The sequence below is a fragment of the Cricetulus griseus genome, chromosome 7 (assembly GCF_003668045.3).
Source record: "Cricetulus griseus strain 17A/GY chromosome 7, alternate assembly CriGri-PICRH-1.0, whole genome shotgun sequence".
In the NCBI taxonomy this organism is placed as follows: Eukaryota; Metazoa; Chordata; class Mammalia; order Rodentia; family Cricetidae; genus Cricetulus; species Cricetulus griseus.
The window spans coordinates 113,565,805-113,590,360 of NC_048600.1; the positions used below are offsets into that span (position 1 = coordinate 113,565,805).

The window sequence follows — 24,556 nt, forward strand, 5'->3', positions numbered from 1 at the left end:
TACTGCTCGTGTGAGTGCTGGCAGGTCAGCTGTCACTGGGATGGAGATAAACTAGGTGGTGTGTGCAAGGGCTAGGAGACAAGGGTGCATAGAGAGAAGTGTATTAAGAGCCCCTAGCTGGTGGGGGAAGACAGACGACTGTTGAGCTAGCTTTGCTGTCTCCACCCCCCAGCTGCTGTCTTTTATGTAGGAGTCAGAGAACATTCCTCTTCCTGGTTTTGCTGAAATCCTCCTATCTCCTCCCAGTTCAGTTCACAGCCCCAGAAGAGGGGTAGAAGATGGAAGGGAGGGAGCTGATCCAGGCAGTGTGGATGCTCAGCTGCAGAACCCACAGGGAAGTCACTTCATCCTCATGAGAGCCACTCCCACTTCAGGCTGAGGCCCAGTCCTACGCCAAGCTCGAACTCCTTCCCTGCTGCCTCTTCCAGACAGGCCCCAGACAGGGAGAGACAGGAAGGACACCAGAGACTGTTTCATGCACTGTGCTAAACAGCTGGGAGTTACCTTGGGGCATGGCTGGTTTGGCTTTCTTTGCAGGTGCCACTTCATCAGCTCTGGACTCAGAAAAAGACGCTGTCCGGCTGGGTGCTGGAGTCTTGAGTAATATAAGGAGAGAACAGGGTTAAGGGTCAAAGGTAGTGTCTGAAGACAAGAGCCACTGGTCCTGAATGCCCCAAGGAAATGAAGTAACCAGAATTACACACAGCATTGTTTTTCTTTTTCTTTTTTGGTTTTGAAACAGGGTTTCTCTGTGGCTTTGGAGGCTGTCCTGGAACTAGCTCTTGTAGACCAGGCTGGTCTCGAACTCACAGAGATCCACCTGCCTCTGCCTCCCAAGTGCTGGGATTAAAGGTGTGCACCACCACTGCCTGGCTACTCAGCATTGTTTTAAGACAGAGTCTCAAGATGTACATCCCATGCTAGCATGGAACCCACAACAATCCTCCTGCCCCAGTACAGCTGTGCACTAAACCTAGCTCAATAGTGTTCTTCATAAACTGCACTTGGAAAGCACTACTACAACAATGCCAAAACAGAATTGATTTTGTTCCATGCTGCAGATGAGCCAACAGAGGCCCTAGTGGCTAAGGCACCTGTTCAAGTCCCACTCTCTTCAAGGACAGTCAGGATTTGAACTCGGGTTGGGTTTTAAAACCTTTAGTCTTTTCATTACTTTACCTTGACTGAAGCATAACCATATACCAGCACTCCCAGCATCTCCCTATTCCCCTAAACACCAGAGGAGGAACAGTGTCCTGTGTAGGACAGTGAGGGATGGAGGTGAGGTGGTGCCTTCCTTTAAGGTGGGAGGAAAGCTATCCATCACTTACCGATGTGCTCCCACTGGCATTAAGGAGGAAGTTGGCAGTGTGAGCCGCTGTGGGTGGCTGGTTGGGAATGGGCCGGTGGCCCAGGGCCATGCCCACAATAGCCGTCATGTGAGTTTCTGTGCCAAAGACATGGATGGGGATTCCAGTGGTCTTCCCTGTGAGAGAAGGAAAAAGCCTGTGATTCCAGACCTGGAGTAAGGTGCCTTGTCCACAGGACTCTGCAGGGCCCCTTGACGGGCTTGTTCAAAGCCTGACACTGTAAGGGCAAGACTGATTATCCAAGACAAACCAGCTATCTAAAATTTCACCACCAAACCAGTCTTTCGAAAGATTGCCTATTGACAAGGAGAGGAAGCAGCATCGGTCACCGGCAGGCAGGTGCCAGAAGGGTATTAGCACGCACCTCTGAACACCTGGATCCCAGCTTGCCACACTCCTCCATTCTCCACCATGCCCACCTCTCTGGCCTGGTTTCTCTGTTTCTAAATACTCTTAGCTGGCTCCCCTGAGGCACTGGCCTTGCTTCTACACAGAGCCAGCACCTTCACCTGCTGCTCCTCCATCACTGAGCTCAATGGAAGTGCCAGCTGCTCACCTCCCTAGGCTTAATGGCACACCCTTCACACGACCCTGCTTCCTGCGTCTCCTTCACTGTTTTGTTTTTGAGATAGTCTTACTATGTGGCTCTGCTGGCCTGGAACTTGCTATGTAGACCAGGCTGGCCTCAACTCAGAAATCCACCTACCTCTGCCTCCTGAGTGCTGAGATTAAAGGCCTGAGCACACACCTGGCAATTTCTTCACTTTAGATGAAGAGTTGCAAAGTAGCACTTGGTATCCCTTTAGGTGATTGGTGGGGGTGGGGAGCTTGCCATGGAGACTGAATTTTGGAAAATGGAAGATGGAAATGATGACATTTTCCAATCAGACATCAAGCTCACTGACAAGAATATCTTCTATTTGTCACTTTCTGGAACTCCACATGCAGAGAACTGCTTTTCTAAAATGCTTGCACAATCTCCTAGGTGGTCTGCATCTACTCTGGCCACTCTTCTTCTTTCTCTTTACCCAGGAGCCAATCACTCTCACACACCTACGTCAAACATGCTGCCCCTCTGCTCAGCTGCAGATGGGCTCCCAACTCAGGGTCACAGCCATGTCACCTCCTCCCTCTTGACCCCAGTCTACCCAGTCTAAAGGTTCCCCCCCACCACATACACACACACACACACCCTCCAATGTAGAGCCTTAGACTATGTCCTGTCCTCTGCAGAGGTCATCCCTAAGCTGCATTTCCCTGCTCCAGGTTTTCACTAAAACATTACACTTTCTAGTCACCTGTCCCTTTTAATTACTTCATGGCATCAGCATGACGTGACATTAGAGTCAAGCTAAAGCTCTAGTACCCAGCACACTACTATACACAGAGCAGGCATTCTGAATTTGTTAAATGTAGAGCCTAGTCATTCTCAATTTACAGGCCTCCACCATGGTGTGGCAGAGCATGGAAGAATCCAAAGAACCTTTTTCGGGACAGTCAAGGAGACATGCCACAGACCTTCCAGACAGAAGGGAGAGGATGCTGGATACTGGATACTGGAGAGATAGCCCAGCAGTTAGGAGAACCTGTTGCTCTTGCAAAGGACCCATGCTCAATTCCCAGCATGTACATGGTGGCTCACAACCATCTTTAACAGCACTTGCAGAGGATCATATGCCCTCTTTTGTGATTTGTAGGCACCAGGCACTGCATACAGTATACATATATACATGCAGGCAAAACACTCATACACAAGATAATCTTAACACAACAACAATGGGAGCGGTAGTGGTGGTGCACCCCTTTAATCCCAGTACTCAGGAGACAGAGGCAGGCAGAGCTCTCTGAGTTTGAGGCCAGCCGGTCTACAGAGCAAGCTCCAGGATAGCCTGGGTTACACAGAGAAGCCCTGTCTTGAAAAAAAAGGAAGAAAAAGTTCCCCATCTTACCAACTTCTCCCATCACTCGTAATCCCTCTTGATAGTTGGGGCCACCCCTTCGGACAAAGATTGTGACCTCATGCTCCTTCAGAGGACCCTGGTAATCTCTAATTGCTCTCACAATGCCCTAAAGAAAGCCAAAGAACATCAGAGACATATGATTAGAACAAGCCAGCCACAATCAATTTACAACCACAATAAACAAATGTACAGGTGTACGTGAAAACAGCCACTTCTCACATAGCACAGCAGGTCCTAGTGGTCAAGGACAAAGAGCATGATACACACAACTGAGTGAACTGAGAAACTGCAGGCCCAACGTGTGGCCACTTGTGTTGAGGAATGACCACGGAGTCGCCAAGAACCAACCATACTCCTCAAGACTATGGCACACTCGAATGCCAACAACAGTGTTTCCAGGTCCCTCTGGCTGCAGTCATTCTTATATCTTACTGCAGTTGGGGTGGGAGGACTATGTTAGGATCCTATGCAAGGCTTCTCAGTTATGAAGCTATGGTCTTCCTTAATGTTAAAAGCCACCAAATAGCTCTTACGATGGAAAATGAGAGGCTGCACTTCTCCAAACAGAATGCTGACTTCAATTCTAGCATCTATCACCAAAACCATGTCACAGGGATGTTACTTTCAAGCTGGACACTATTATTCTCAAGACATATATGGGATGACCACATGTAGCATGCCTCTGAAAAGCTGCATTGAGCACCATGACATGAAATAATGAGCAGCCCGCTGAGAGGCTGGCCTGAAGGGGTGACTGCCGAGAAATGTTAGCTCTGTCATATTTGTGGACTAGAGTCCTGTTAATTTAAAAGCATGGTCCCAAGGTCCAAACTCACGGCCATGCATAGGGACATAGACTCAGAGGGCTCTGGCTGGGTGAGGTCATCAGAAGCTGTCCTTATCCCAACGTTTTAGATCAGGGACTGGTGACTGACTGAGACCTGTAACTAACTGCACAGAACCCAGCGAATCAGCTCTAAGAAATGAGGACAATCACACCCAGCCTGAGAACTAGTTTTGAGATGAGAGGGCAAGCCTTCAACTTCCCCCTCTGCTGCAGATGGGAGAGTCATTTTCCAGCAAGTGTGACTGTAGAGACACATAGCTTTAGATCCACATCCCCTGTCTTCTGCTTCCTCCACAAGGACCGTAGGACAGGGGTTAATCTCCAACACCAAAAACAGACAGACCCTAGGTCACAACTCCTTAACCAGACCAAGGCAACGCACAAGAACTTGCCTCAGGCTCAAACTCTGCTACCCCCAAGCCCATTTTCCCCAGAGACTGCAGCTACTACTACTCAAAGTTAGTTACCTTGAAGGTGGCAGCCACATTGGTGAAGTTTGCGATGCTGCCTCCAATGATGAGGATCTTGCCTGGATTGGGAATAAAAACAAAGTAACACAAAGTTAGAGAGATGAAAGACTTGAGCTTAGCCCCAGCAATTAACTGAGGACATTCTGACTCCTCTTAGCAAAGATGCTCTAACTGGAAGGGGTACAGGGAGCAAGCAGGATATCTCCCCATATAGCCACTCAGCTTTATCAGCTCAGCTCCCCACTACCCCCATGACCCAGTGGTGATTGCTCAGACCTGCAGTCTTACTGCCTGCTGCTACCCAGAAGTCCAGCTTGGAGTCTTGATACCTCTGGTGGGAATCTTACTTTTTGTTTTGTTTTGTTTTTTTGTTTTTCAAGACAGTGTTTCTCTGTGTAGCTTTGGAGCCTTTCCTGGCACTTGCTCTGGAGACCAGGCTGGCCTCAAACTCACAGAGATCTGCCTGCCTCTGCCTCCCGAGTGCTGGGATTAAAGGCGTGTGCAACCAACGCCCGGCCCTGGAATCTTACTTTTTTCTCTCTCTTTTTTGGTTTTTCGAGACAGGGTTTCTCTGTGTAACAGCCCTAGCTGTCCTGGAACTAGCTCTGTAGACCAGACTGGTCTGGAACTCACAGAGATCTACCTGGATCTGCCTCCCAAGTGCTGGAACTAAAGGAGGCATGTGCCACCACTGCCCGGCTCCTTCCTCTCTCTCTTAAATGGAACTGGTATATATATCCCTAAAACTGGGAAGGTGGGATAGGGACACTGGGGGGTCACAAAGCCTGGTAAGCTGGAAGACATCACTAAGCTACAAGTTTACATTCATCACAGCAAAAGCATGCCACAGCCTTCCCCCGCCTCCCTATTCATACACAAGGTAACGCCGTATACTCTCCATGCCCATCATGAGCACCTCTGAAGGATGTTGCCAGTGTCCACTAGCACTGCAAAAAGAGACCCCCAAAATTAAATGCCTAGTCCCAAGTTGCAAAGGACCATGGCCTCAGTGATTCCTAGCACCAATCTGTCCCACACATTGTGCCACACCAGAGCGTGTATGTACAGCCCCATGCACTCCTGCCAGTGCCTCACCATCTGGGTGCTTCTCTCGAGTCATAAGTGAGAGGATGGTCTTAGCATAGTCATAGGTCTGCTGTTCACTGGGAGCACCCGAGTACTCCCCGTAATTCGCCAGCTCATTGACACCTCCAAGATCACAGATGGTATCACTGTCAGAGAGACAGAGAGACACAGAACTCAGCGCTTGTTCAGGGCAGGAGTCAAACCTGTACAAAACTGTCCATCATTCCCACAAGCATGGAAGGCAGCCTGCAGAACTGGCCTCGCAGACCTATAACCTTCAACCCCCACACAAGCCTCACTTAAAGGTCGATGTGCCATGAGCCTCTCCTGGGCAGAGCACTTCGCCAGCCTTAGGGCACCAAGGTCTGGGCAGACAGCGTGGGTAAAATGAACAATGAGCAGTTGCCTCACATGGCCCAAAGACACAAGAACTAGTATGCTGCAGGAGTCCTCAAGGAGCAAACGGCAGTAGCCAGAGCAGCAGGAGGACTGTGGCAGATCACACATCTACTTAACTCCCAAGAAAAAACAACTGCCAGTTGTTCAAAAGAGAATAGAACATGGTCCTAGTATTTCTATAAAGTGAAAGAGTGCAAACGTTTACCCAGGCATTAAAATGCCCACGGAGGGCAGAGTAAGGTGTTCTCAGGGGGACCCTGTGAGGAATGGGTGAGCAGCTTTTGCTTTCTAGTGTTACTTTTCTATTAGGCACACACCATCAATTACAAGAACTAAAACCATAAAATGCAATCATTTTGAATTAAATAAGGTTTAATTCAAACCTGCCCTGTGTGCAGGGCAGGTGACCTCAGAGCCACTTGGAATACTCAAGGATGTCATTGCTTTATCTGTTCAGTAAGTTCATTGACCACAGACAGGTGACAAACTAGAGTCCAGGCAATTCACGTATGGTCAGTGTGGGTGGACCTGGCTGGCAGCCAACTGCACCCCTCTTTCTTGTTACCTGTACACAACGGAGGCGCCACCCCCAGCAACCATGGTCCAGATCCGCCCCTTGGGGTTCAGCAAGGTCAGCTTCAAGCTTGCCCCACTTTTGGCATCCAGGTCGGCAATGTAGGCTTCCTGGGGAACAGATAACCACAGGTGGCCTTTTGGGCACCCCCTTCACAAGGTCCCCAACCCCAAGACCACAGCTCTCTATCTGAAGGCATATTAAAGGCATATTCAATCACTACAGTGGGGGGGAGGGAATGGGGAACTATAAGGCTCCAAGCCTGGGACAGAATATGATAGTACTTTTAAAGAATCAAAGCTGCCTACATCCTGGAAACAAACTTCTCAGCTCATCCCCTGACTTCAAGTCCAGACCCCACTATGTCCTGCTGCCTCTGTCACACTCTCCACACCAGCTCCTACCCTTAGTTCACCCCACATCCTCGTCCACTCCCCAGCCCCCTTCCTTCCTCCAGCCTGGCTAGATGACTTCACAGAAAGCCTTCTCCTGCTGGGAGGACTTCTCAAAGGATGGGGTGGGGAGCAGCAATTAAAATTCTCAGCGAGTGGCCAGGAGAAGAACCTTCCCATCATGGCTGGGAAGAGCCACTTGGAATTATCAAGAAGCAACAAATCAAGTGAAGAGCCCAGAGAGGCTGATTGAGAGTGATGCCTAAAAGGATTTCTGGCCAGGATTCAGAGGCTTGGCTGATTCCCATTCTGACCCCCCAACCTCACTGGGATTTTAAGAAAATTAAACGGTTCTCCATTTTTCTTTTCCTTGCCAAATACAGAGCCAAGCTGGGGACCAAAGGATTGCCTAGGACAAGTCACGCTGTCTCCAAGGCCCCACCACCCTCCATCTCCTCTCCAAACCTGCCTCACCTCTGGATACGCCTCACGCCCAAATGGGGGAGGGAACTCTATATCACCCCACTTCACTTTGCAGATGTAGTCAGCCGTGGCATCCACCTTGGCTGCCAGGTCAAGGATGTAGACACCATCTTTGGTCACCACTAGGAGAAAAGTCAAAGTAGTCAGACACCAACTTTTTGGTGAGGCAACCATCAGCCTCCAAACCATCCCTCCAGACTCCTCCAGGTGCAGCCCACGTACTCTCACACATGCCTAACAACCGTAAAACAGACTCTCAGAACATTCCCCACTCACTGACCTTCAGGTAGCAAGTTTTGACATCTTCATAAAATGCCATACTCCCTGCCTTAAATATTCAAGTGTTGGCCTATCCATATCCTGCCATTATGCAAAACAAAACAAAACAAACAAAACCTGCTTGCTAGAGTTGGTAGAACATGGAGAGAACCTAGGTTCAATCCCTTATACCAAATAATATATTGAAAAATAAAGGGTGGGGCTGGAGAGATGGCTCAGTGGTTAAGAGCACTGACTGTTCTTCCAGATGATCTGGGTTCAATTCCCAGCACCCACATGGTGGTTCACAACTGTCTGTAACTACAGTTCCTGACACCCTCACACAGACATACATGCAGGCAAAACACCAGTGCAAATAAAATAAAATAAAAAGGGGCTGATGAGAAGGATCAGTGGCTTGGCAGTGAACAGAGCCTGCTGTTCTTCTAGAGGACATGAGTTCAAGACCTAGAACCCATGTAGGGCTGTTCACAAGTGCCTGTAACTCCAGCCATCAGACACACTCTTTCTGGTCACCCCAGGCACACAGACACACAGATGTATACTCAAATAAAGGTTTTTTTAATGTTTAAAATTAATTTAAATAAACAATAAAAACTGTTGGAGAAGATAATGGGAGCATTGGAAAAACAGGAAGACCAGAAGTTCAAAGTCCTCCTCAGTTATATAGTGAGTTTGAAGCTAGTGTGGACTAGACTAGACTGTACCTCAAAACAACAACAAAACCACCACCCAAAACAACAGAAAACCCTGTGTCGGTCTAGGTCTTAGGTTCAAACCCCAGTACCACCACCGCTACCACACACTCACAGGCATCCATGCACCACTGTTACCACACACTCACACGCATCCATGCACCACTGTTACCACACACTCACACGCATCCATGCACCACTGTTACCAGACACCCACACGCATCCATGCACCACTGTTATCACACACTCACACGCATCCATGCACCACTGCTACCACACACCCACACGCATCCATGCACCACTGTTACCACACACTCACACGCATCCATGCAGCACTGCTACTCACACACCCACACGCATTCATGTGCCACTGATGTCAGAAGCCCCAGGGATATACATCTGGGGCTTCTGTGGTCTATCTAGGGAAGTCTCAGTGTTTGGTGCAAAGTACCCCAGAGTGCTCTGGGCCCCAGGCCAGCATATTCATCTGCAATGCCTCACTAAGCATTCCTATTTCTTCTCAGGCCATTTAGCTAATTAAGTTAGCACACAGCCATCTGGCCCACTAGAGGGGCTGCATCCTCAGCTAGAATTTGGTAATTCCCCTCTTCTTGGACTCTGCCCCGAGAGGGCTAGCCAGAATCTGCCAGGCCATCTGCCTTCTTCACAGCTTGAGAGCCTGTAGCCAGCTCTTCTTGGTGTTAGGGCTAGTAAATGATTGACCAACTCCCTGAGAAGGAGGGCTAGTGAGGCCTCCCAGGGTACAGGGAGGATTAGACCAGAGCCTGGGAAGCCTAACCTACAGACAGGAACAACAACCCAAGGGACAGACCAAAGCCAGGGCTCCCCCAGAGCAGGACAAATTAAGGCCAAAAGAGAAGTTGATGTTGGTTAAGATGAATAAATCATAGTCTGGGTACTGAGAAAAGGAGATGGCACTGAAGACCACTCCTTTATGGGGACGCCTTGAGCACCCACAGAAGTTTTGTACTGCCTTCTGGTCTGAGCGCCCAGGCTCTCTGAACACCAAAGCCAGGGTTACTGTAGACATGGGGGCCCATCCCCATTCCATCCCAGCAAACAAAGCTTGTTACCAAGGGGGTTGATCTCAAGGTAGGTAAAGTACAGATCCTCGTAGAAATTGAACAGGCCAGAGATGAAGCTGGCCAGGATTCTAGAAGGGAAAGGGAAAGAGGGCCTGTTAACCCATCAGTCAGGACGCCGTTCCCACCCCCTCTGCTACAGCAATCTCACTGCCACTGACAGCCCAGCACCACTTCTCCTCTCCTGACCCTTTGGCCTCCACTGTCCTCTGCCAGCCCTGCTTCCTTGGATGTCACTCCTCAGACTCTGAAGCGGAAAGAAGCTGTCAAGCTCAGAGCTGGAGGAGGCGCCAGACAGACAGGGGCAAGGAGGTGAGGGATGAGGCTGGCATACTGCAGACTGATTTCAAGCCAGCGCCCTCCCGAACACGTGGCTCCCTTCCTGAGGACAAAGCTGTACCACCACCTGCTCCCAAGCAGGGAGGCCCACTGTACTTCCTCTCTCCTGTACCCAGAACCCAGTGCACTGGTCTCCCATGTCATACCGGGCTTCTTGTCCCTAGCCGTGCCCACACATCCCTCTCAGAACTCAACTCTTTCTTGTCTTCAGGGGCGTGGACCAACAGGTGTCTCTTAATGTCCTCGGTGTTCAGCTTCTCATCCACACCTACAAGCAGCTTCTGGGCTTTTGCATCCACGTCTCCCACATCCACACCCCCTTCATGGTGGAATAGGACGTAGTCTCCTTCCCGAGTAGCATAGATGCACACATAGAACTCCTCCGCCTTGCAAGTAAAGACAGCATGAAGTCGTGAGGGCACTAAACTGGCAGGTCAGAAGGCCTCACCCCAGGAATGGAACCCAACCCCTGTGGCCTCATTTCTAAATCCCAATACAAAGTGCTCCCCAAGGGGAAATGTTTGCCACCTTCTGCTAGGGGATAAGAAAAGAAAAGGCAGCCAGGCGGTGGTGGCACATGCCTTTATTCCCAGCACAGAGAAGCAGGAGGATCTCCGTGAGTTCGAGGCCAGCCTGGTCTACAGAGTGAGTTCCTAGAGGTCCTGCCTTCAAGTCCTTCTCATGCCAACATTAGGAAGTCCCCTCTGTTACCTGCTCTCATTCCGTTTTACTGCAAAAGCCTTTCTTTCATTCTCAGATTCCTTATTCATAATTTCCTCCAGGCCTTTGCTGGGGCTTTGGAGACCCTGGACTCCTTGGCTATTCCCCCAGGCACCTCAGTCTTTCCTGTCGTCATTTTAGGAGGGTAACCCTTACAAAGCTGAAGGAGGAAGAAGATCCAGCTCAGCAGCGCCTCACATACCTGACTGTGGGGGACGAAAGGTTCAATCAGAAAGTTCTTGAGGAAGCCTTTGGCTTTGCCAACCTACAGAGACAGTGGGGAAGATGCAGCTTAGATGCATGATGTATTCTTCACAAAGGCGCAGCCCCAGCACTACCACCCACGTGGCAGAGAGACTTCTCCACAAGTCAGGACAATGAGGTCATAGACAAAAGTTCTCAGGAGATTCCCTCTTGACATTCTTACTTATGTTTGGGGAGGGGGGCAGGAATATGTGCCTGGCGTGATGAGCATGTGGAGATCAGAGGATAACTCAGATCTCCCTCTACCGTGTGGATCCCAAGAAACAAACACAGGTCATCCACCTGGTGGCAAGTTCCTTACCCACTGATCAATCTCACTGGCTCAGGCAGTCAAGGAGGGAGATGGGGACTTGGGTATAATGGTGCTGGCACACTACTTTGCCCTGTGGTAGACACAGTGACCCAGCCTGAGGACATGAGTCCAGGCTTGAGGGGCAGGGGAGAGGAGAGCCAGAGGCTGATTAGGGAAAACTTTCCCTCCTGTGTTTCCTGGCTGAAGACAACAGGCCTGCAGAGCTAATCAGCTTGAGTGGGTCCCTGGCGGCGGCAGAGGCGAGACAGCCCTCATCCTCTGAAACCCCCGCCTGCCCGCCTGTGCGTCATTGCTGAGTCAGGGACCAGACAGTGATCCATCAGAGGTAATGAGCCGCTCCAGCCAGGTCCCACACTGCTGCCAGCTCAGATGTCCACATCTCCCTCCCTCCCGTCAGTACACTAGGAAGGGAGCACGATGTGCTTGCTCCCTGGGGACACTGTTCAGTGCCCAGCCCAACCACACTCTCCTCAGAGGCCTGGGAACTCAGAGGTCAGATCCCCCTACTCCTGGACCCATGAGCAGCTCCAAAGATCCATTTTTACCTTTAAGGACCAGAGCCTAGGAAACAGTGACAGCTGCTTTGAGCAAGCCCAACATGTAGGAAGGTGTGTCTGATGCCACCTCCCCAGGGTAGCCAAAGAAAAGAACATCTCTTCCTGCCCTGTGCCTATGCTACAGGGGCACCAAGCAGATACAGACACACATCCTCCCCAGGCTAAGCCAAGCTTCAGACGCCCCCACCCCCACCTCCTTCCCACCTTACTTGGAGAATGAGGAGAAGAAACAGTTTTGTCACCGAGCATTGCTTAGCTTCCTAAGCCACATTTCATTCTAGCTCTCATCCTCATAGCTGACAGTAATCACTGAGCTGGGAGAACTGAGCTTCCTCTTCAGCATTAATAACTGTCTTCGTCCATGGCTCTCCACCCAGCATATTTCTCTTGCCTAATAATTCTGCGGCTCCCCGCTTCATCTTGTTTTAATCCACCTTCTTTGTATGCATGTCATCCTCAACTCCCACAACTTTATTTGGAAACCAAGCAGTTATTTGGAGAGCAAGCAGTTCCCAGAAGAGCCTGAGTCCTATCTCCAGGCTAGTGATCAGTTTCTGGCTCCCTAATTGTTGTGGGTTACAACTACAGTGCATCTTATATAAAGCACTATCAATGGATTAACTTCCTAATGAGGGAGCTGGGAATGACCACCAAGACTGAGTTGCAGCCAGGGCTGTCCCACACTCCATCCTTCTCCAATGCTATGGGACTGGTTGGGTTGTGAGCTATTGGTTGGTTATATGGAGGTTACCATACTGTTACCACCCTGACCCCTACACCAAGACTTACGGTGGTCTCATGTCCCAGTCGAGGTTTTAGCCAGGATTTGACTCCATCCAGTGTGAGGTTGACCCCAACTAGGCCAAGCTTTCCTCGACGTTTGATCAGCTGGTCTGGCTTAACTACCAAGCTCTGGAATGAAAAGGGTTGGAACTTACCGTGAGAAAGGAAGAGGTAGTATAGGAAATGAAGTTGTAAGGCTTTTCATCACCCTGCTTCCAACTAATTCATTTATCTATCAGGACCACTTTCCTGTCCTGGAGCTTTTCCTCACCTACCCCAGCCAAATCTTTTGACCAAGAGACCTCCAGGATGAGCCTGGCACAGATTATAGATGCTCAGTGAAAGCCTATGAGTGATCTACTTTCTCCATGTCTGAGCCAGCCAAAGGAGTCTAAGGGTACGAGGCCCCGCATCTTTATTTTTATGTGTACGTACGAGTGCTCTGCCTGTACATATGAGGAAGAGGACATTAGATCACCTGGACCTGCAGTTACAGATAATTGTGAGCTGCCATGTGGATGCTGGGAACCAAGCCCAGGTTCTTCTACAAGAGGAGCTCTTGATCTTCATGGCTGAGCCATCTCTCTAGCCTCAAGGCCCCACTTCTTTTTTGTTTGTTTGGGGTTTTTTGTTTTGTTTTTTGTTTTTTCCAAGACATTTTTTGTGTGACAGCCCTGGCTGGCCTGGACTTGCTCTGTAGACCAGGCTGGCCTTGAACTCACAGAGATCCACCTGCCTCTGTCTCCCAAGTGCTGGGATTAAAGGCCTATACCATCACTACCCTGCTAAGGTCCCATTTCTTAATTGTCCTGAGATGCTCTACTTTGGGGAAGAAAGGTATACACCTTTTTTTTTTTTTTTTTAATTGAGCATCTACCAACTGCTATACAGCACACTAAATGCTTCCTGGATATTCCTGCTAATCCTTATAGCTCATAAAGTGTTATCCCTACTTGGCAGTTGGGGAACTTAATTCAAGAGAAATGAAATGGTTTGCCCCAGGCCACATGGTTCAGAAACAGAGAAGTGTGGTTTGGATACCAGTCTGTCTGGTTCCAAGTCCATATGAAGGGCCCAGAGCAAACGCAAGAGCCCAGACCCTGCTCAGCCAGCTGCAGTCACACAGGCAAACGTGCAATCACATAACTCCTTGGGACACCTGCAACAAACCAAATGCTTTCTCCTCCTCAGAGCCTGGGTTGGAAAGAAGAGCCTAGGAAGCAGGCAAAGCTCACCTGGCTGAGCAGCCAGGGGTGGTCCTGCAGCAGACGTGCCCAGTCGGTGTCGGGAGTAACCCGGGCATACTTGAACCGGTTCTGGATGGCTGAGGTGGTACAGATGTACTTGTAAAGGAGTTCTTTGCCCGTCTGCTCTGAAATTGCCTTGGCTGACATGTCTGCAGAGGGACCCGGTTTACCTGTGAGGGTAAGAGGAACTGGTCAGCTGAGCCAGGAAGGTCAATGCACTATCTCCCACAGCAGGTTGGATCTATTCCCAGCTGCCCCCAAACAATAAAATTAGATCTTGGCTTTTCTCAAAAGAAAGGAAAAGAGCTGCTTTGGCAGGAGGGGATGGAAGATGTTGTCAAAGCAGCTTCATCAGCAGAGACACAGATCTATACCTAGAGTTAAAGAAATGATAGAAAATTAGGAACAGAGCACCAGACATGGTAGTGTATTCCCATAATGCCATCACCCGGGGGAAGTGGGAGAAGAATCAGAAGTTCAAGACCTAATCCCAAATAGAGAAAGGGAGAAAGGGAGACAAGAGGGAGGGAGGCAGGGAGGGAGGGAGGGGGAGGAGGGAGGGAGGGAGGGAGGGAGGGAGGGAGGCAGGGAGGGAAAAATAAAAAAATGTGCAATTCCTCTGGAACTCTTTGCCTGACCTTAACCTTGTCTCTATTCCCTCTGGGCAAACCAGCTGGCCACAACCACATTTAGCCCTGAGCAAAAGGCAGATCAAAGGGGAAGCCAGGAACACCAAGGTTTGATCCAAATGTGTATGCTGCTCTCTGAGGTGGGCACACACACACTGACCTACTTCTTTATGTGACCTGTGAAGAACATGGCTGGAATTGCACAAGCTGGTTTCATCCCCCTCCCAGACTGACTCACTCACATACATCCCAATAGACTACATGCCCTGGTGGGGTGGGAGGAAGGAGACTGTTACCTCAAAGCTCTTTTCTCCTACGACACTAGACTCCCACCTCAGAGTACATACATAACAGTCACAGGGCAGGGAACTATGACCTGCAGATCATCCCACCCCCACCCCCCTGAGTCATCTTAGCAGTTAACTTTGAGCAAAACAGAGTCCTCTCTGGGGACTACCCTGTACTAGTCATCCTTAACTGAACCAGAACTTGGGAGAAGGCAGAAGCCATCTTTAATGACATGTGTAGAGAAACTCATCTCAGAGGCTGGGAGCATAGCTCCGTGGCAGAGTGCTTGTCTTGCATACATAAGACCCTGGGTTTGGTTCCTAGCACTGCAAGAAGTAACTCCTGTCATGTGAACTCAGGCTCAGAATCCCATTTCAGATGAGGAATCAAAGTTCAGAAGGAGGGGGTGAACTTGCCCAAGTCACCAGCAGGACTTGAGCCCTAACACTCCAGAGTCTCCAGAAACAGCCACTGCAGACCTAACAGAAAGGTATTTCTCCCAAGACTGGCCCCCTTCGATTTGGGAGAGTCTATGATGAGGATTCGCTCATCCTTCCTATCTACTACCTTGCCAGACACACCCACTCTCCCCCAGAGCAGCTTGTGGAGAACAGTGAGAAAAGATGGAGAAAGGAAATCCAGTCATGCATGCCAAGTGCCTGGCTAGATGAAGACAGGCTGCCCGTCTCTCCCAAAGGACCAGAATGGAAGCTGTTGAATTTGCTGGGGAGAGGAAGGTCAAGTTCATACAAGGAGGGTGAATTAAGGAGCTGGCTGGCTGACACATCCAGGAAGGTTAGTCTCCTTTCCTAGCCCAGGGAAGACAAGTGTCACAGAACAACACTGAACTCCAACAGGCCATGCAGGAGAGGCTTCTGGTGCTAATCACGGCCAGGCTAACTCTCTCTGTCCCTAACTCATCACAATGGGTATATTCAGCTTGGGACCTGGTCCCAAGTGGCTAACTGGAAAGAGGGTGGGGAGACCTTCCCAGTGTGGAGCTTTCTCCTGGGATAACTTGTAACTCCTTCTCAGTTTGTTTCTGAAGGAGACGCCCCAACTAGCCCCGCTGCCCCCAAGTCTTCCACCCCCACCCACTCCAGTACCATTTCCCAACCTTCTTGACTCAAGACCAGAAAAACTGGTCTTGAAATCGAATGGGCACACCCCTACCCCCCTCCCAAACAGAGTACAGCCCATAGCACATTAAGCAGAAAGAGGAGGGGGTGGCACTGACCACTTTCAGTCACTCACAGGTACACCTTCAACAAACAGGATCACATACTCTAGGAGAAAGGATGGCCCCTTGCCAAACCTACCCAAAAATCTGACACTGACAGAAGACTGAGGGCAGCACCCAGAGTTTAGAACCTCACAAAAGACCCAAGACCCAACCAAGGGAAAGATGCGGAGAAAAAAGCAACCCTAGGCAACTGAAGGAAATCATAATTTCCTTGAGTCTCAGATCTGAGAGTCCATCTCCTTGAGACCAGGGGTGGGTGGGGTCAGGAGACAAAAATAACAGGGAGATGAAAAGGAAGGATTTGCCAGTTTACCAAAATAAGATGTGCCATTAGAGCACTGAAGGCTTAGCTGAGGAGGCTGAGACAAAGAGCTCATAGATTAACTGGAGGAGGGGCCTGGCTTCTCTCACCAGTGTAGCTCACAACCCAGGGAGGCCTCAGTGGAGATTCATCGAAATTTCAATTGTTGATTCACTTCCCTTTAAAGCAATGGATCTTTGAGGTTTCCTGTGCTTTTCAGAACCTGAAAACCCTTTGGGAAATATGCAAGTACTGAAATGTTCGGCAAAGTATGTTCCAAACTTAACTGGAGACCTCCGCCCCCCCAACATCCCCCCCAAAGTCTTAAGCTGCCCTTTCCAGCAGCTGATGACACTGTCAAATTCATGATGGGTGGTTTCACCCCAGAAACTGTTTCCTGGTAACAGTAATCTGCAAACTCTTCAGGAGAAACCATGTCAGAACAGGGACACACATATCCTCTCTCACCCCTCCCCCTTCCAGAAAGAGACCTTTTGAGTTGAATGGGACATTTTCTGACGTGAGTGACCCAGGATTGAATATGCTCAGAGGCCCCAGGAGCAGAAGCAACCTACAGAGAAGGATGAATGAATGAATCCTGTTCTTCAAGAAGACTCCTCTGGGACACCGAGGTGGACAGGAACTACTGAGAATATTTCTTAGGGTCGACAAAACACTCTCACTTTAAGGGCTAGGGGGAGTGGGGGTGGGACGACAAGCAGACCCTATAGCAGAGGAACGGGGCAGAATTCTCTGGAGTATTCCCTGCTGCAGCAGGCACCATCTCTGAATGGGGATTAGAAACGGCAGCTATTCTGTCTTCACGGCCTCCCTTTACCGCTCCCTCAGAGTGTTTAAGGAGCTTTCTAAGAGGTGGAAATTATCCTTCCGTGGCAGTTAACTCTCAACAGTAAAGAAACCCCAGAAAGTGAACAGAGTGAGAGCTTGAGTAATGTTAAAGGGAGGATTGACAGGGTGGGCTGGCAGACTAAAGTGCCCTAATGCTGTCCTTCTTACAGTCCTTTCCAAAATCTTGCCAGGAGGAACCCCCCCCACACACACACACACAGCAGAAATTCAAGATGAGAAAGCAGCAGGCTCTGGGCACCGGACCTCTGCCAGGCCTGACAGGAGGGAGAGGATAGCATCCTTTGCACACGCGCGCGGGCGCACGCACACATACACACCCTCAGGAGCTTGCCTCGTCCAGACTCCTGGGCACTCCGACCATCTGTTGTTTGGGGGCTGGATCCGTGGGGAACTCCTTAGCAGGAGGCTTCCGCTTCGGAGCCAAGAGCTCGCGGCAAGGCCTCAAGCACCCTGGGGTAGCACTGCCCGCGTGGCCGGGGCCCACTCCCTCCACTTCGACACAGAGCTTTATGGATTCACCACAGAACAGGACGGGCCTGCTTGAGTCCGGCCGGCGTGGGGCGAGCAGCCACCGCCTTCTCTACTTCCTGCCCAAGTAGCTGGTGGGGAACCCGAATGGGGCACCAAAAAGTGTCCCCCCACAAAGCTGGAGGAGACTCGAGAGCTGGCCCTGGGTGGAGCTGACGAGAGACAGGACGCGCAAAGGAATCGGAGGGAAGAGAAGCGAGGTCGGCGGCAAGCAACGTGCAAACTCCCAGGAACTAGAAAAGGGTTGGGAGGGTGTAGGCACGCGGCTCGATGCCGGGGCAAAGACTACCATGAAGCTGAGACCCGCACAAAAGTTCCAAGCAGGTGCAGGGAGCGCGCGGGAGAGCACAGCCAGCGAACCGGGAGGTGGTTCCGGGTTGGGGGAGGGAAGCAGGAAGCTTCGCGGGGACTGGGGGGTCGCGCCCGCGCACACGGCTGTGGCACTCACCTCTTCGAGAAAGCCCGAGTGCGGCTCTGTGTCCGCGAGCCCCGGGTCACCCAAACTCTCCGGATCGCTCCAGCCGCCCGCAGCTGCCCGGGATCCGGCTTTTGTCCCGGCCCAAGCGGGCTCCTCCCCGCCCCCCATCAGCTCACAGGCCGAGCGGCCCAGCGATTGGACACACGCGTTCCCTAGCCTGAGCCCTAAGCTCCTCCCCATTCGCTGCTGTGGTGGCCCCGCCCTCAGGCCTGGCCTGGGGCTGATGGGACCTGTAGTCCTGGACGTCGGCGAGGCGGAGGCGGAGGCGGGGTCGTGGGCGGGGCCTCGGATGGGGAGATGGGCCGGGCGGCTCTAGGAGGAGAAACTACGAGGCAGGGGGCTGTGGCCTGATCGCTTCAGGGGCTGGGCCGGAGCCACCGGGTGGAGTAGCTGAGGGAGGGGGTTGTTGGCTCAAAGGGCTGTAGCACTTCTTGCAGGATCTGGCATCCCCTTTGCTCCCTCCCATGGGAGCGACTGACGTTCTTACCGAGGCGCTTGTAAGCCACCACACCAACACCGATTTTAAAATAGATGCCTGCTTTCCTTTCATACGTGGCACCTCTCCGCTCCTGGAACCCACCCTATGGATTATACATAGGGCGAGACTTCAAGACCACGCCACACAATCAGACAGCCCGACCTAGGATAGGTTGAAGGAAGGGATGGCTCCAGTCCAAATCGCGTCCAATCCTCTCACCTGCTCACCTGAGCGCGGATCAGGGCGGAGCTGATCGTTTATCTGAGATTCTAACTTAGAACTGGGGCTCCCTCCCCCAATCTCAAACTAAGACACTGAAAATAATGAACAGTCTCCTCCTCTTTTCTGTTACTTATGAGATAGAACAAGTTTTCCTAACCCAAAACTGGAGCGCCCAGTTTAACAGGTGCCCAAGAACTTGTGGAACAGAATACGTGAAATCAGAAAGCCTTAGAAATCAAGACTTCGATTCACTGCTTCCCTGGAGTGGAAGTCTTCCTGCTTGTACCTTAGTCCCAGAAGGTACAGTAGTAGTCCCAGCCTTCCCTGAACTAACAACTGTCCATCTCTAGGAAACAGGCCAGAACCATCCTCTAATCAGCTCAGGTGATGCATCAGCCCAGAGTTCCCGAATCAGCCTGGCTGTGCCCCTGGCCAAAGGAAAAAAAAAAAAAAAGAAAGAAAAGAAAAAGAAAAACCTGGATCAAAAGCTCCCTGCAACAGTGTTGCAACACTCTCCAGGGCAAACACTTTCCCAAGTCCCCCCATCACCAGTCCCTTTTCAGCCAGCAGTTGGGTGGCTGAACTTGCTATGCCCACGCTTGACCAGCATGTACTCCTTGATGATGTCATTTTCTGGTCCCTTCCCTCATACACTCATTCTTTAAAAATAGCCGCTTATCTGTTATAGTGTCCCTTGCTCCTGAAGAGAGACCTGGAGTATCTTCCGGGAATCTACCCAAACCTCTGTGCAAGATCTCCCTAAGTAAAGAAAATATCTTCTCTGAAGTGACTCAAATTCAGGCCCTGGAGGACAGCAATTCAGAGTTTTTATTGTGGTTTGTCTCCTTTTGAAACAGGGTAGCCCAGGCTGTCCTTAAACTCACTGTGCTATAGAGGACAACCTTGAACTCCTATCCTCTTGCCTCAACTTCCCAAATGCTGGAGGAATAAATGTGGACCACTGGGACCAGCCAATTCAGAGTCTTCATGTTCTATCCAGGAGACTGTGGGAGTCCAGCAAAATGGTTCAGCAGGTTAAAACTTGCTATGGCAAGGATGGCATGCGTGCCATCCCTGAACCAACATAAAGGCAGACAAAGAAAAATGACTCCACAAAATTGTCCTCTGACCTCCACTGGTGCCTCCTACATAAACACAATAATAACTTTTTTTTTTTTTTTTTTTTTTTTGAGACAGGGTTTCTCTGTGGATTTGGAGGCTGTCCTGGAACTAGCTCTTGTAGACCAGGCTGGTCTCGAACTCACAGAGATCCACCTGCCTCTGCCTCCCGAGTGCCTGGGATTAAAGGCGTGTGCCACCACTGCCCGGCAATAATAACTTTTTTATAGGCAGGAAAATCTCTATGAGTTTGAGACAGCCTGGTTGGTCTACATAGTGAATTCCAGACCAGCCACAGTTACATAGTGAGACCATGTTTTAAAAAAAAAAAGAATTACCTGTGACATAATTATCCCTTTAGTTCTGAAAAATAACCTTCTAGCAGGAGGTGGTAAGGCAGTGGTTCTTAGCCTTCCTAATGCTGTGACCTTTAATATATTTCCTCTTTCTTTGGTGATCCCTCAAATCATAAAATCATTTTTCTTGTTACTTCATAACTGTAGTTTTGCCACTGTTAGGAACCATAATGTAAATATCTGATATGCAGGATGTATGATATGTGACCCCTGTAAAAGAGTCATTTGACCCCCAAAGGGTAGAGACGCACAGGTTGAGAACAACTGTGGTAAGATAAGCCAATACTCTCAGCATTCAGGAGCCTGGGGACAGATGACCAGGAGTTTGAGGGAAGCCTGAGCTATTTAGAAAGACCTTATCCAAAACAACATTGGAGCTGGAGAGATGTCTCAGCAGTTAAGAACTCCTGATGCTCTTCCAGGACCCAGGTCCAATTCCCATCATCCCACATGGGAGCTCAACCCTTCTATAACTCTAGTTCTAGGAGATCTGATACCCTCTTCTGGCCTCTGCAAGCACCACCACACAGGTGATGTACAAGCAGGCAAAACACCCATAAACATATTTTTTTAAGAGGACACTCCTGGGGAAACAAGTATCCAGGTGAGAAACGACTATAAACCCTTTTTAATGCCAATTTAACAAAATCAATAAACATTGCAAACTGTACTTGCCCTTTGCTCCTGCAATTCCAATTTCCATTCAATTATTCTTTGGGACTATATTCTGTACCTGATGATAGGACGTTTATGTGTCCTTCATTGCTGACTGTGCAGTACTTTGAATGTGGCCTTGGCACTTAGTAAGCGCTCAATAAATATTTGGTGAAGGATTAAGCGCACCCCCCACACTCACATGTAGCTCATCAAAGCATTGTGAGGCACAGGATGGACTAGTGTTAGGAAAGAAAAAGGAAAGTAAGTAAAGAAAAAAAGAAAGTACCTGTTGGAAGCTAAACATGGTAGCACAAACCTTTAATCCTAGCACTTGGGAGACAGAGCCAAAGGATCTGTCCTTGGATACATGGCTGGTTCCAGGCTGTGTTTCCAAAAAAGAAAGGAATAGGGAAGAGAGGAAGAGAGGGAGGAAAAGAAGGAGGGAAGGAAAAATAGCTATGTGAGAGGTGAAAGCAGTTTCTCTGATCCTTGTTAATCAAGCTGGGCCCCATCTTCTTATTGTTCTGGTATCTTACTCAAAAGCTTTTGCTTTCCCCCATTTGAATCACCTCTACCCTCTTCTGTACTGGTCTATGTCGCTGCATATACAGGGTTAGAAGCACTATCTCCGTGCCCAGGCTTTGGCACTCTTCAGTTCCAGAGATCTTAGACTGGCTAGTGGCTCCCTCCTAGATTTATTTATTTATTTATTTATTATGTATACAGTATCTGCCTGCATGCCAGAAGAGGGAATCAGATCTTATCACAGATGTTTGTGAGCCACCATGTGGGTGCTGGGGATTGAACCCAGGACCTCTGGAAGACCAGCCACTGCTCTTAACCTCTGAACCATCTCTCCAGTTGCCTCCCTCCTAGATTTTAATCAACTTTTATTTGTTTGGAGATAGGGTCTCACTGTGCAGCTCTGGCTGACTTGGGCTCACTATGTATGACAGGATGGGATGGCCAGTCACTCGCAGAGACCTGAATGTCTGCCTCATGAGTACTGGGATTAAAGGTGTGCCCCAGCTCACTTCAGCTAATATTTATTGAGCATCAACTATATCAAAGACAAGGGTCCTAGCACACGCTCCTCAGAGGCACAGCTTGAGCTGAGTGCTAACACCAGTTTGCAGATGAGCACCTGCCTGCCTTAGTGTTCTATTACTGTGAAGAGGCACCATGACCAATTCTTGAGGGGGGGCATTTTGCTGGGGCCTGATTACATTTTTAGAGATTTAGTCCATTATTGTTATGGTGGGGAGCATGGTGGCACGCAGGCAGACATGGTGCTGGAGAAGTAGCTGTGAGTTCTACATCTGGATCCACAGGCACCAGGAAGAGGGAGCCACTGGCCTGGCTTGGGCTTCTGAAACCTCAAAACCAGTCTGGTCTACAGAGCGAGTTCCAGGACAGCCAGGACTACAAAGAGAAACCCTGACTCAAAAATAAATAAATAAATAAATAAATAAATAAATAAATCTCATACTTCCAACATACAACGGCACAGAATATACATTACCATCTCAAAAGGGAAGAAAACAAGCATAGTGAGGAGAAACTGAACCAATGCAAGACGGAAAACCAACATGGCAAACTCCAAACTCTGCATCTTCATATGTGATGACAAAGGGCTCTTCAGATCTCCAACTCTTTTCAGCTTTGTTGACTGCATTTCTCTCTTGGGCTGGTTCCACACCTTTTTATGAGCTGTCATCTATGGGAAAGTATCCCACAGCAGGTATCCCATGGCTCTGTAATCTCCACCATCTTGGAGTTTCCAAAGCAATCCAGGCTTTCCCTTTACAGCTTACACAAGAGCCTCCCTGGGCTTCCATGCAGGGATTCCCCTGGCCCATGCTTGGCCTCGGCAGCTTTCCTTACTTGCAGAGGGAGATTCCACAGTCCCACAGTCCCTTTCTTATATCCTGGATTCTAAAGCCAGAACCACATAGTCAAAGCTGCCAGGTTCTGCCACTTTCTGGGGCTGGAACATGACCCTCCCATTCAGTTACATCAGCTTTCTACTGTTGGTTTCCTTCACTTAAGCTTTTCTTTAATTCCTTTTCACAAGTTGGAAGCTTAGCTGGGTGGGGTCTTACCCTGAGGACACCACACCCTTTGTTCCATTTAGCACTGAGGTTTATCTTTAAAAATTTTATCTCTTTGAGCACTAGACTTAGGCCCATTACTTTTCCTGGAGCTCCTTTTCTCTTCAAGCTATACATTTTGTATTTTTCCTTGCTCAGCTTGCTTCTTTTCATTATATATCTGCATAAGAGTGACTACTAATAACCACACTAAAGAGTCAACACTAGGCTACCAACATTAATTCAAAACTCTTCAGGTAGTTTGTTTTGGACAAGGGCAGAAAGCAGGCACATTCTTCATCAAAGTATCTCTCTCACACACACACACACACACACACACACACACACACACACACACACACACACACGGACTCTAGACCATTTAATAATATTCTTCTCCTCTGAACCCTCTTGAGAAGGGCCATCATAATCTACATTGCTCTCAGCACCGCTGTCTTCCATGCTCCTACTAAGATGGTCCATTAAAGCACTGCTTAAAGCATTCAACTGCTTTCCTAATAGAAAGTCCACATTCCACAAACAAGCAGCATTATCAGGCTGTCACAGTAACACCCCACTCCTAATACCAACTTCTGCCTTAGCGTTCTATTGCTGTGAAGAAAACCATGACCAACTCTTTACAAAATAAAGCATTTAACTGAGGCTTGCTTACAGTTTTAGAGGTCTTCCTGAACAGACCTGATCTAAGCCACCTCTTACGGTAGCTGGAGACAGGGCTTCCAGCAGAGATATATTGAGATCCACCCTGTGCAGAGCCAGGGTGATTGTACCTTCTGCACCACTTGCTTTCCCCCAGGACTGATCCCCAGTACAGGATACAGCTAAGGGTGTATCCAGCAGAGGCTTCTCTCTGGGAGCACAGCCAGAGTCCATCCTCCTTGTCTGACAATGGTTGTCCACTCTACGGATCTAAAATGAAGACCTTCCCAGTTCACTGAGCAGCAGCTATCCCTCCAAGATGCCACATTCATGCTCAGGGAACAGAGTCCAGGCTTCTTCCCAGAGACACCCCAGGCCTGCTCTCCCTCCCCATCTCCCTCTCTGCCACTACCTTCTCCTCACCAGATATGTCCCTGTGAAATTCTCTTCTGCTTCAGAAGAACCTGCCTATCCACATTCACAGAGATCACTTACCCTTGACTTATATATGACACATTAAAAGGTTATTTTTCTTGCTTTTTGTCTCCTTTCCCATGTTCCCTGTTTAGAAATTCTCTGGAGTGGGTAGGAGTCATGATGACAAGGCCACAGTTACTACCCAACACCTACTCTTAGGAGTTTAGGGCTCAGTGGATAAAAGCAGCTGCCTGGAAAGACTGAGAACCTGAGTTTGATCCCCAGAGCCCATGTGGAGGGAGAGAACCCACCAATTCTATAATGTTGCCACTAACCAC

General features: G+C 49.5%; 1 protein-coding gene across 7 annotated transcripts in view; it reads right to left on the minus strand.

Moving 5' to 3' along the window:
* Acly (ATP citrate lyase) overlaps positions 1 to 18,344 on the minus strand; it is a 45,231-nt gene extending 26,887 nt beyond the window's left edge. For 2 of the 7 annotated variants that reach the window (XM_035448351.1, XM_035448349.1), the window contains exons 1-13: positions 18,190 to 18,344; positions 13,871 to 14,052; positions 12,642 to 12,764; positions 10,921 to 10,983; positions 10,194 to 10,384; positions 9,651 to 9,730; positions 7,574 to 7,704; positions 6,699 to 6,817; positions 5,744 to 5,880; positions 4,646 to 4,707; positions 3,320 to 3,437; positions 1,332 to 1,486; positions 505 to 595 (exon numbers count right to left, since the gene is read on the minus strand). In XM_035448351.1, the coding sequence (XP_035304242.1) occupies positions 505 to 595; positions 1,332 to 1,486; positions 3,320 to 3,437; positions 4,646 to 4,707; positions 5,744 to 5,880; positions 6,699 to 6,817; positions 7,574 to 7,704; positions 9,651 to 9,730; positions 10,194 to 10,384; positions 10,921 to 10,983; positions 12,642 to 12,764; positions 13,871 to 14,029 (1,429 nt within the window). In that variant the 5' untranslated portion in view covers positions 14,030 to 14,052; positions 18,190 to 18,344. Of the gene's footprint in view, positions 1 to 504; positions 596 to 1,331; positions 1,487 to 3,319; positions 3,438 to 4,645; positions 4,708 to 5,743; positions 5,881 to 6,698; positions 6,818 to 7,573; positions 7,705 to 9,650; positions 9,731 to 10,193; positions 10,385 to 10,920; positions 10,984 to 12,641; positions 12,765 to 13,870; positions 14,058 to 17,530; positions 17,975 to 18,189 lie in introns of those variants that run through there. The other 5 variants (XM_035448353.1, XM_035448352.1, XM_027428154.2 and 2 more) reach the window with 4 other exon arrangements.
* Positions 18,345 to 24,556: the final 6,212 nt, after the last annotated feature.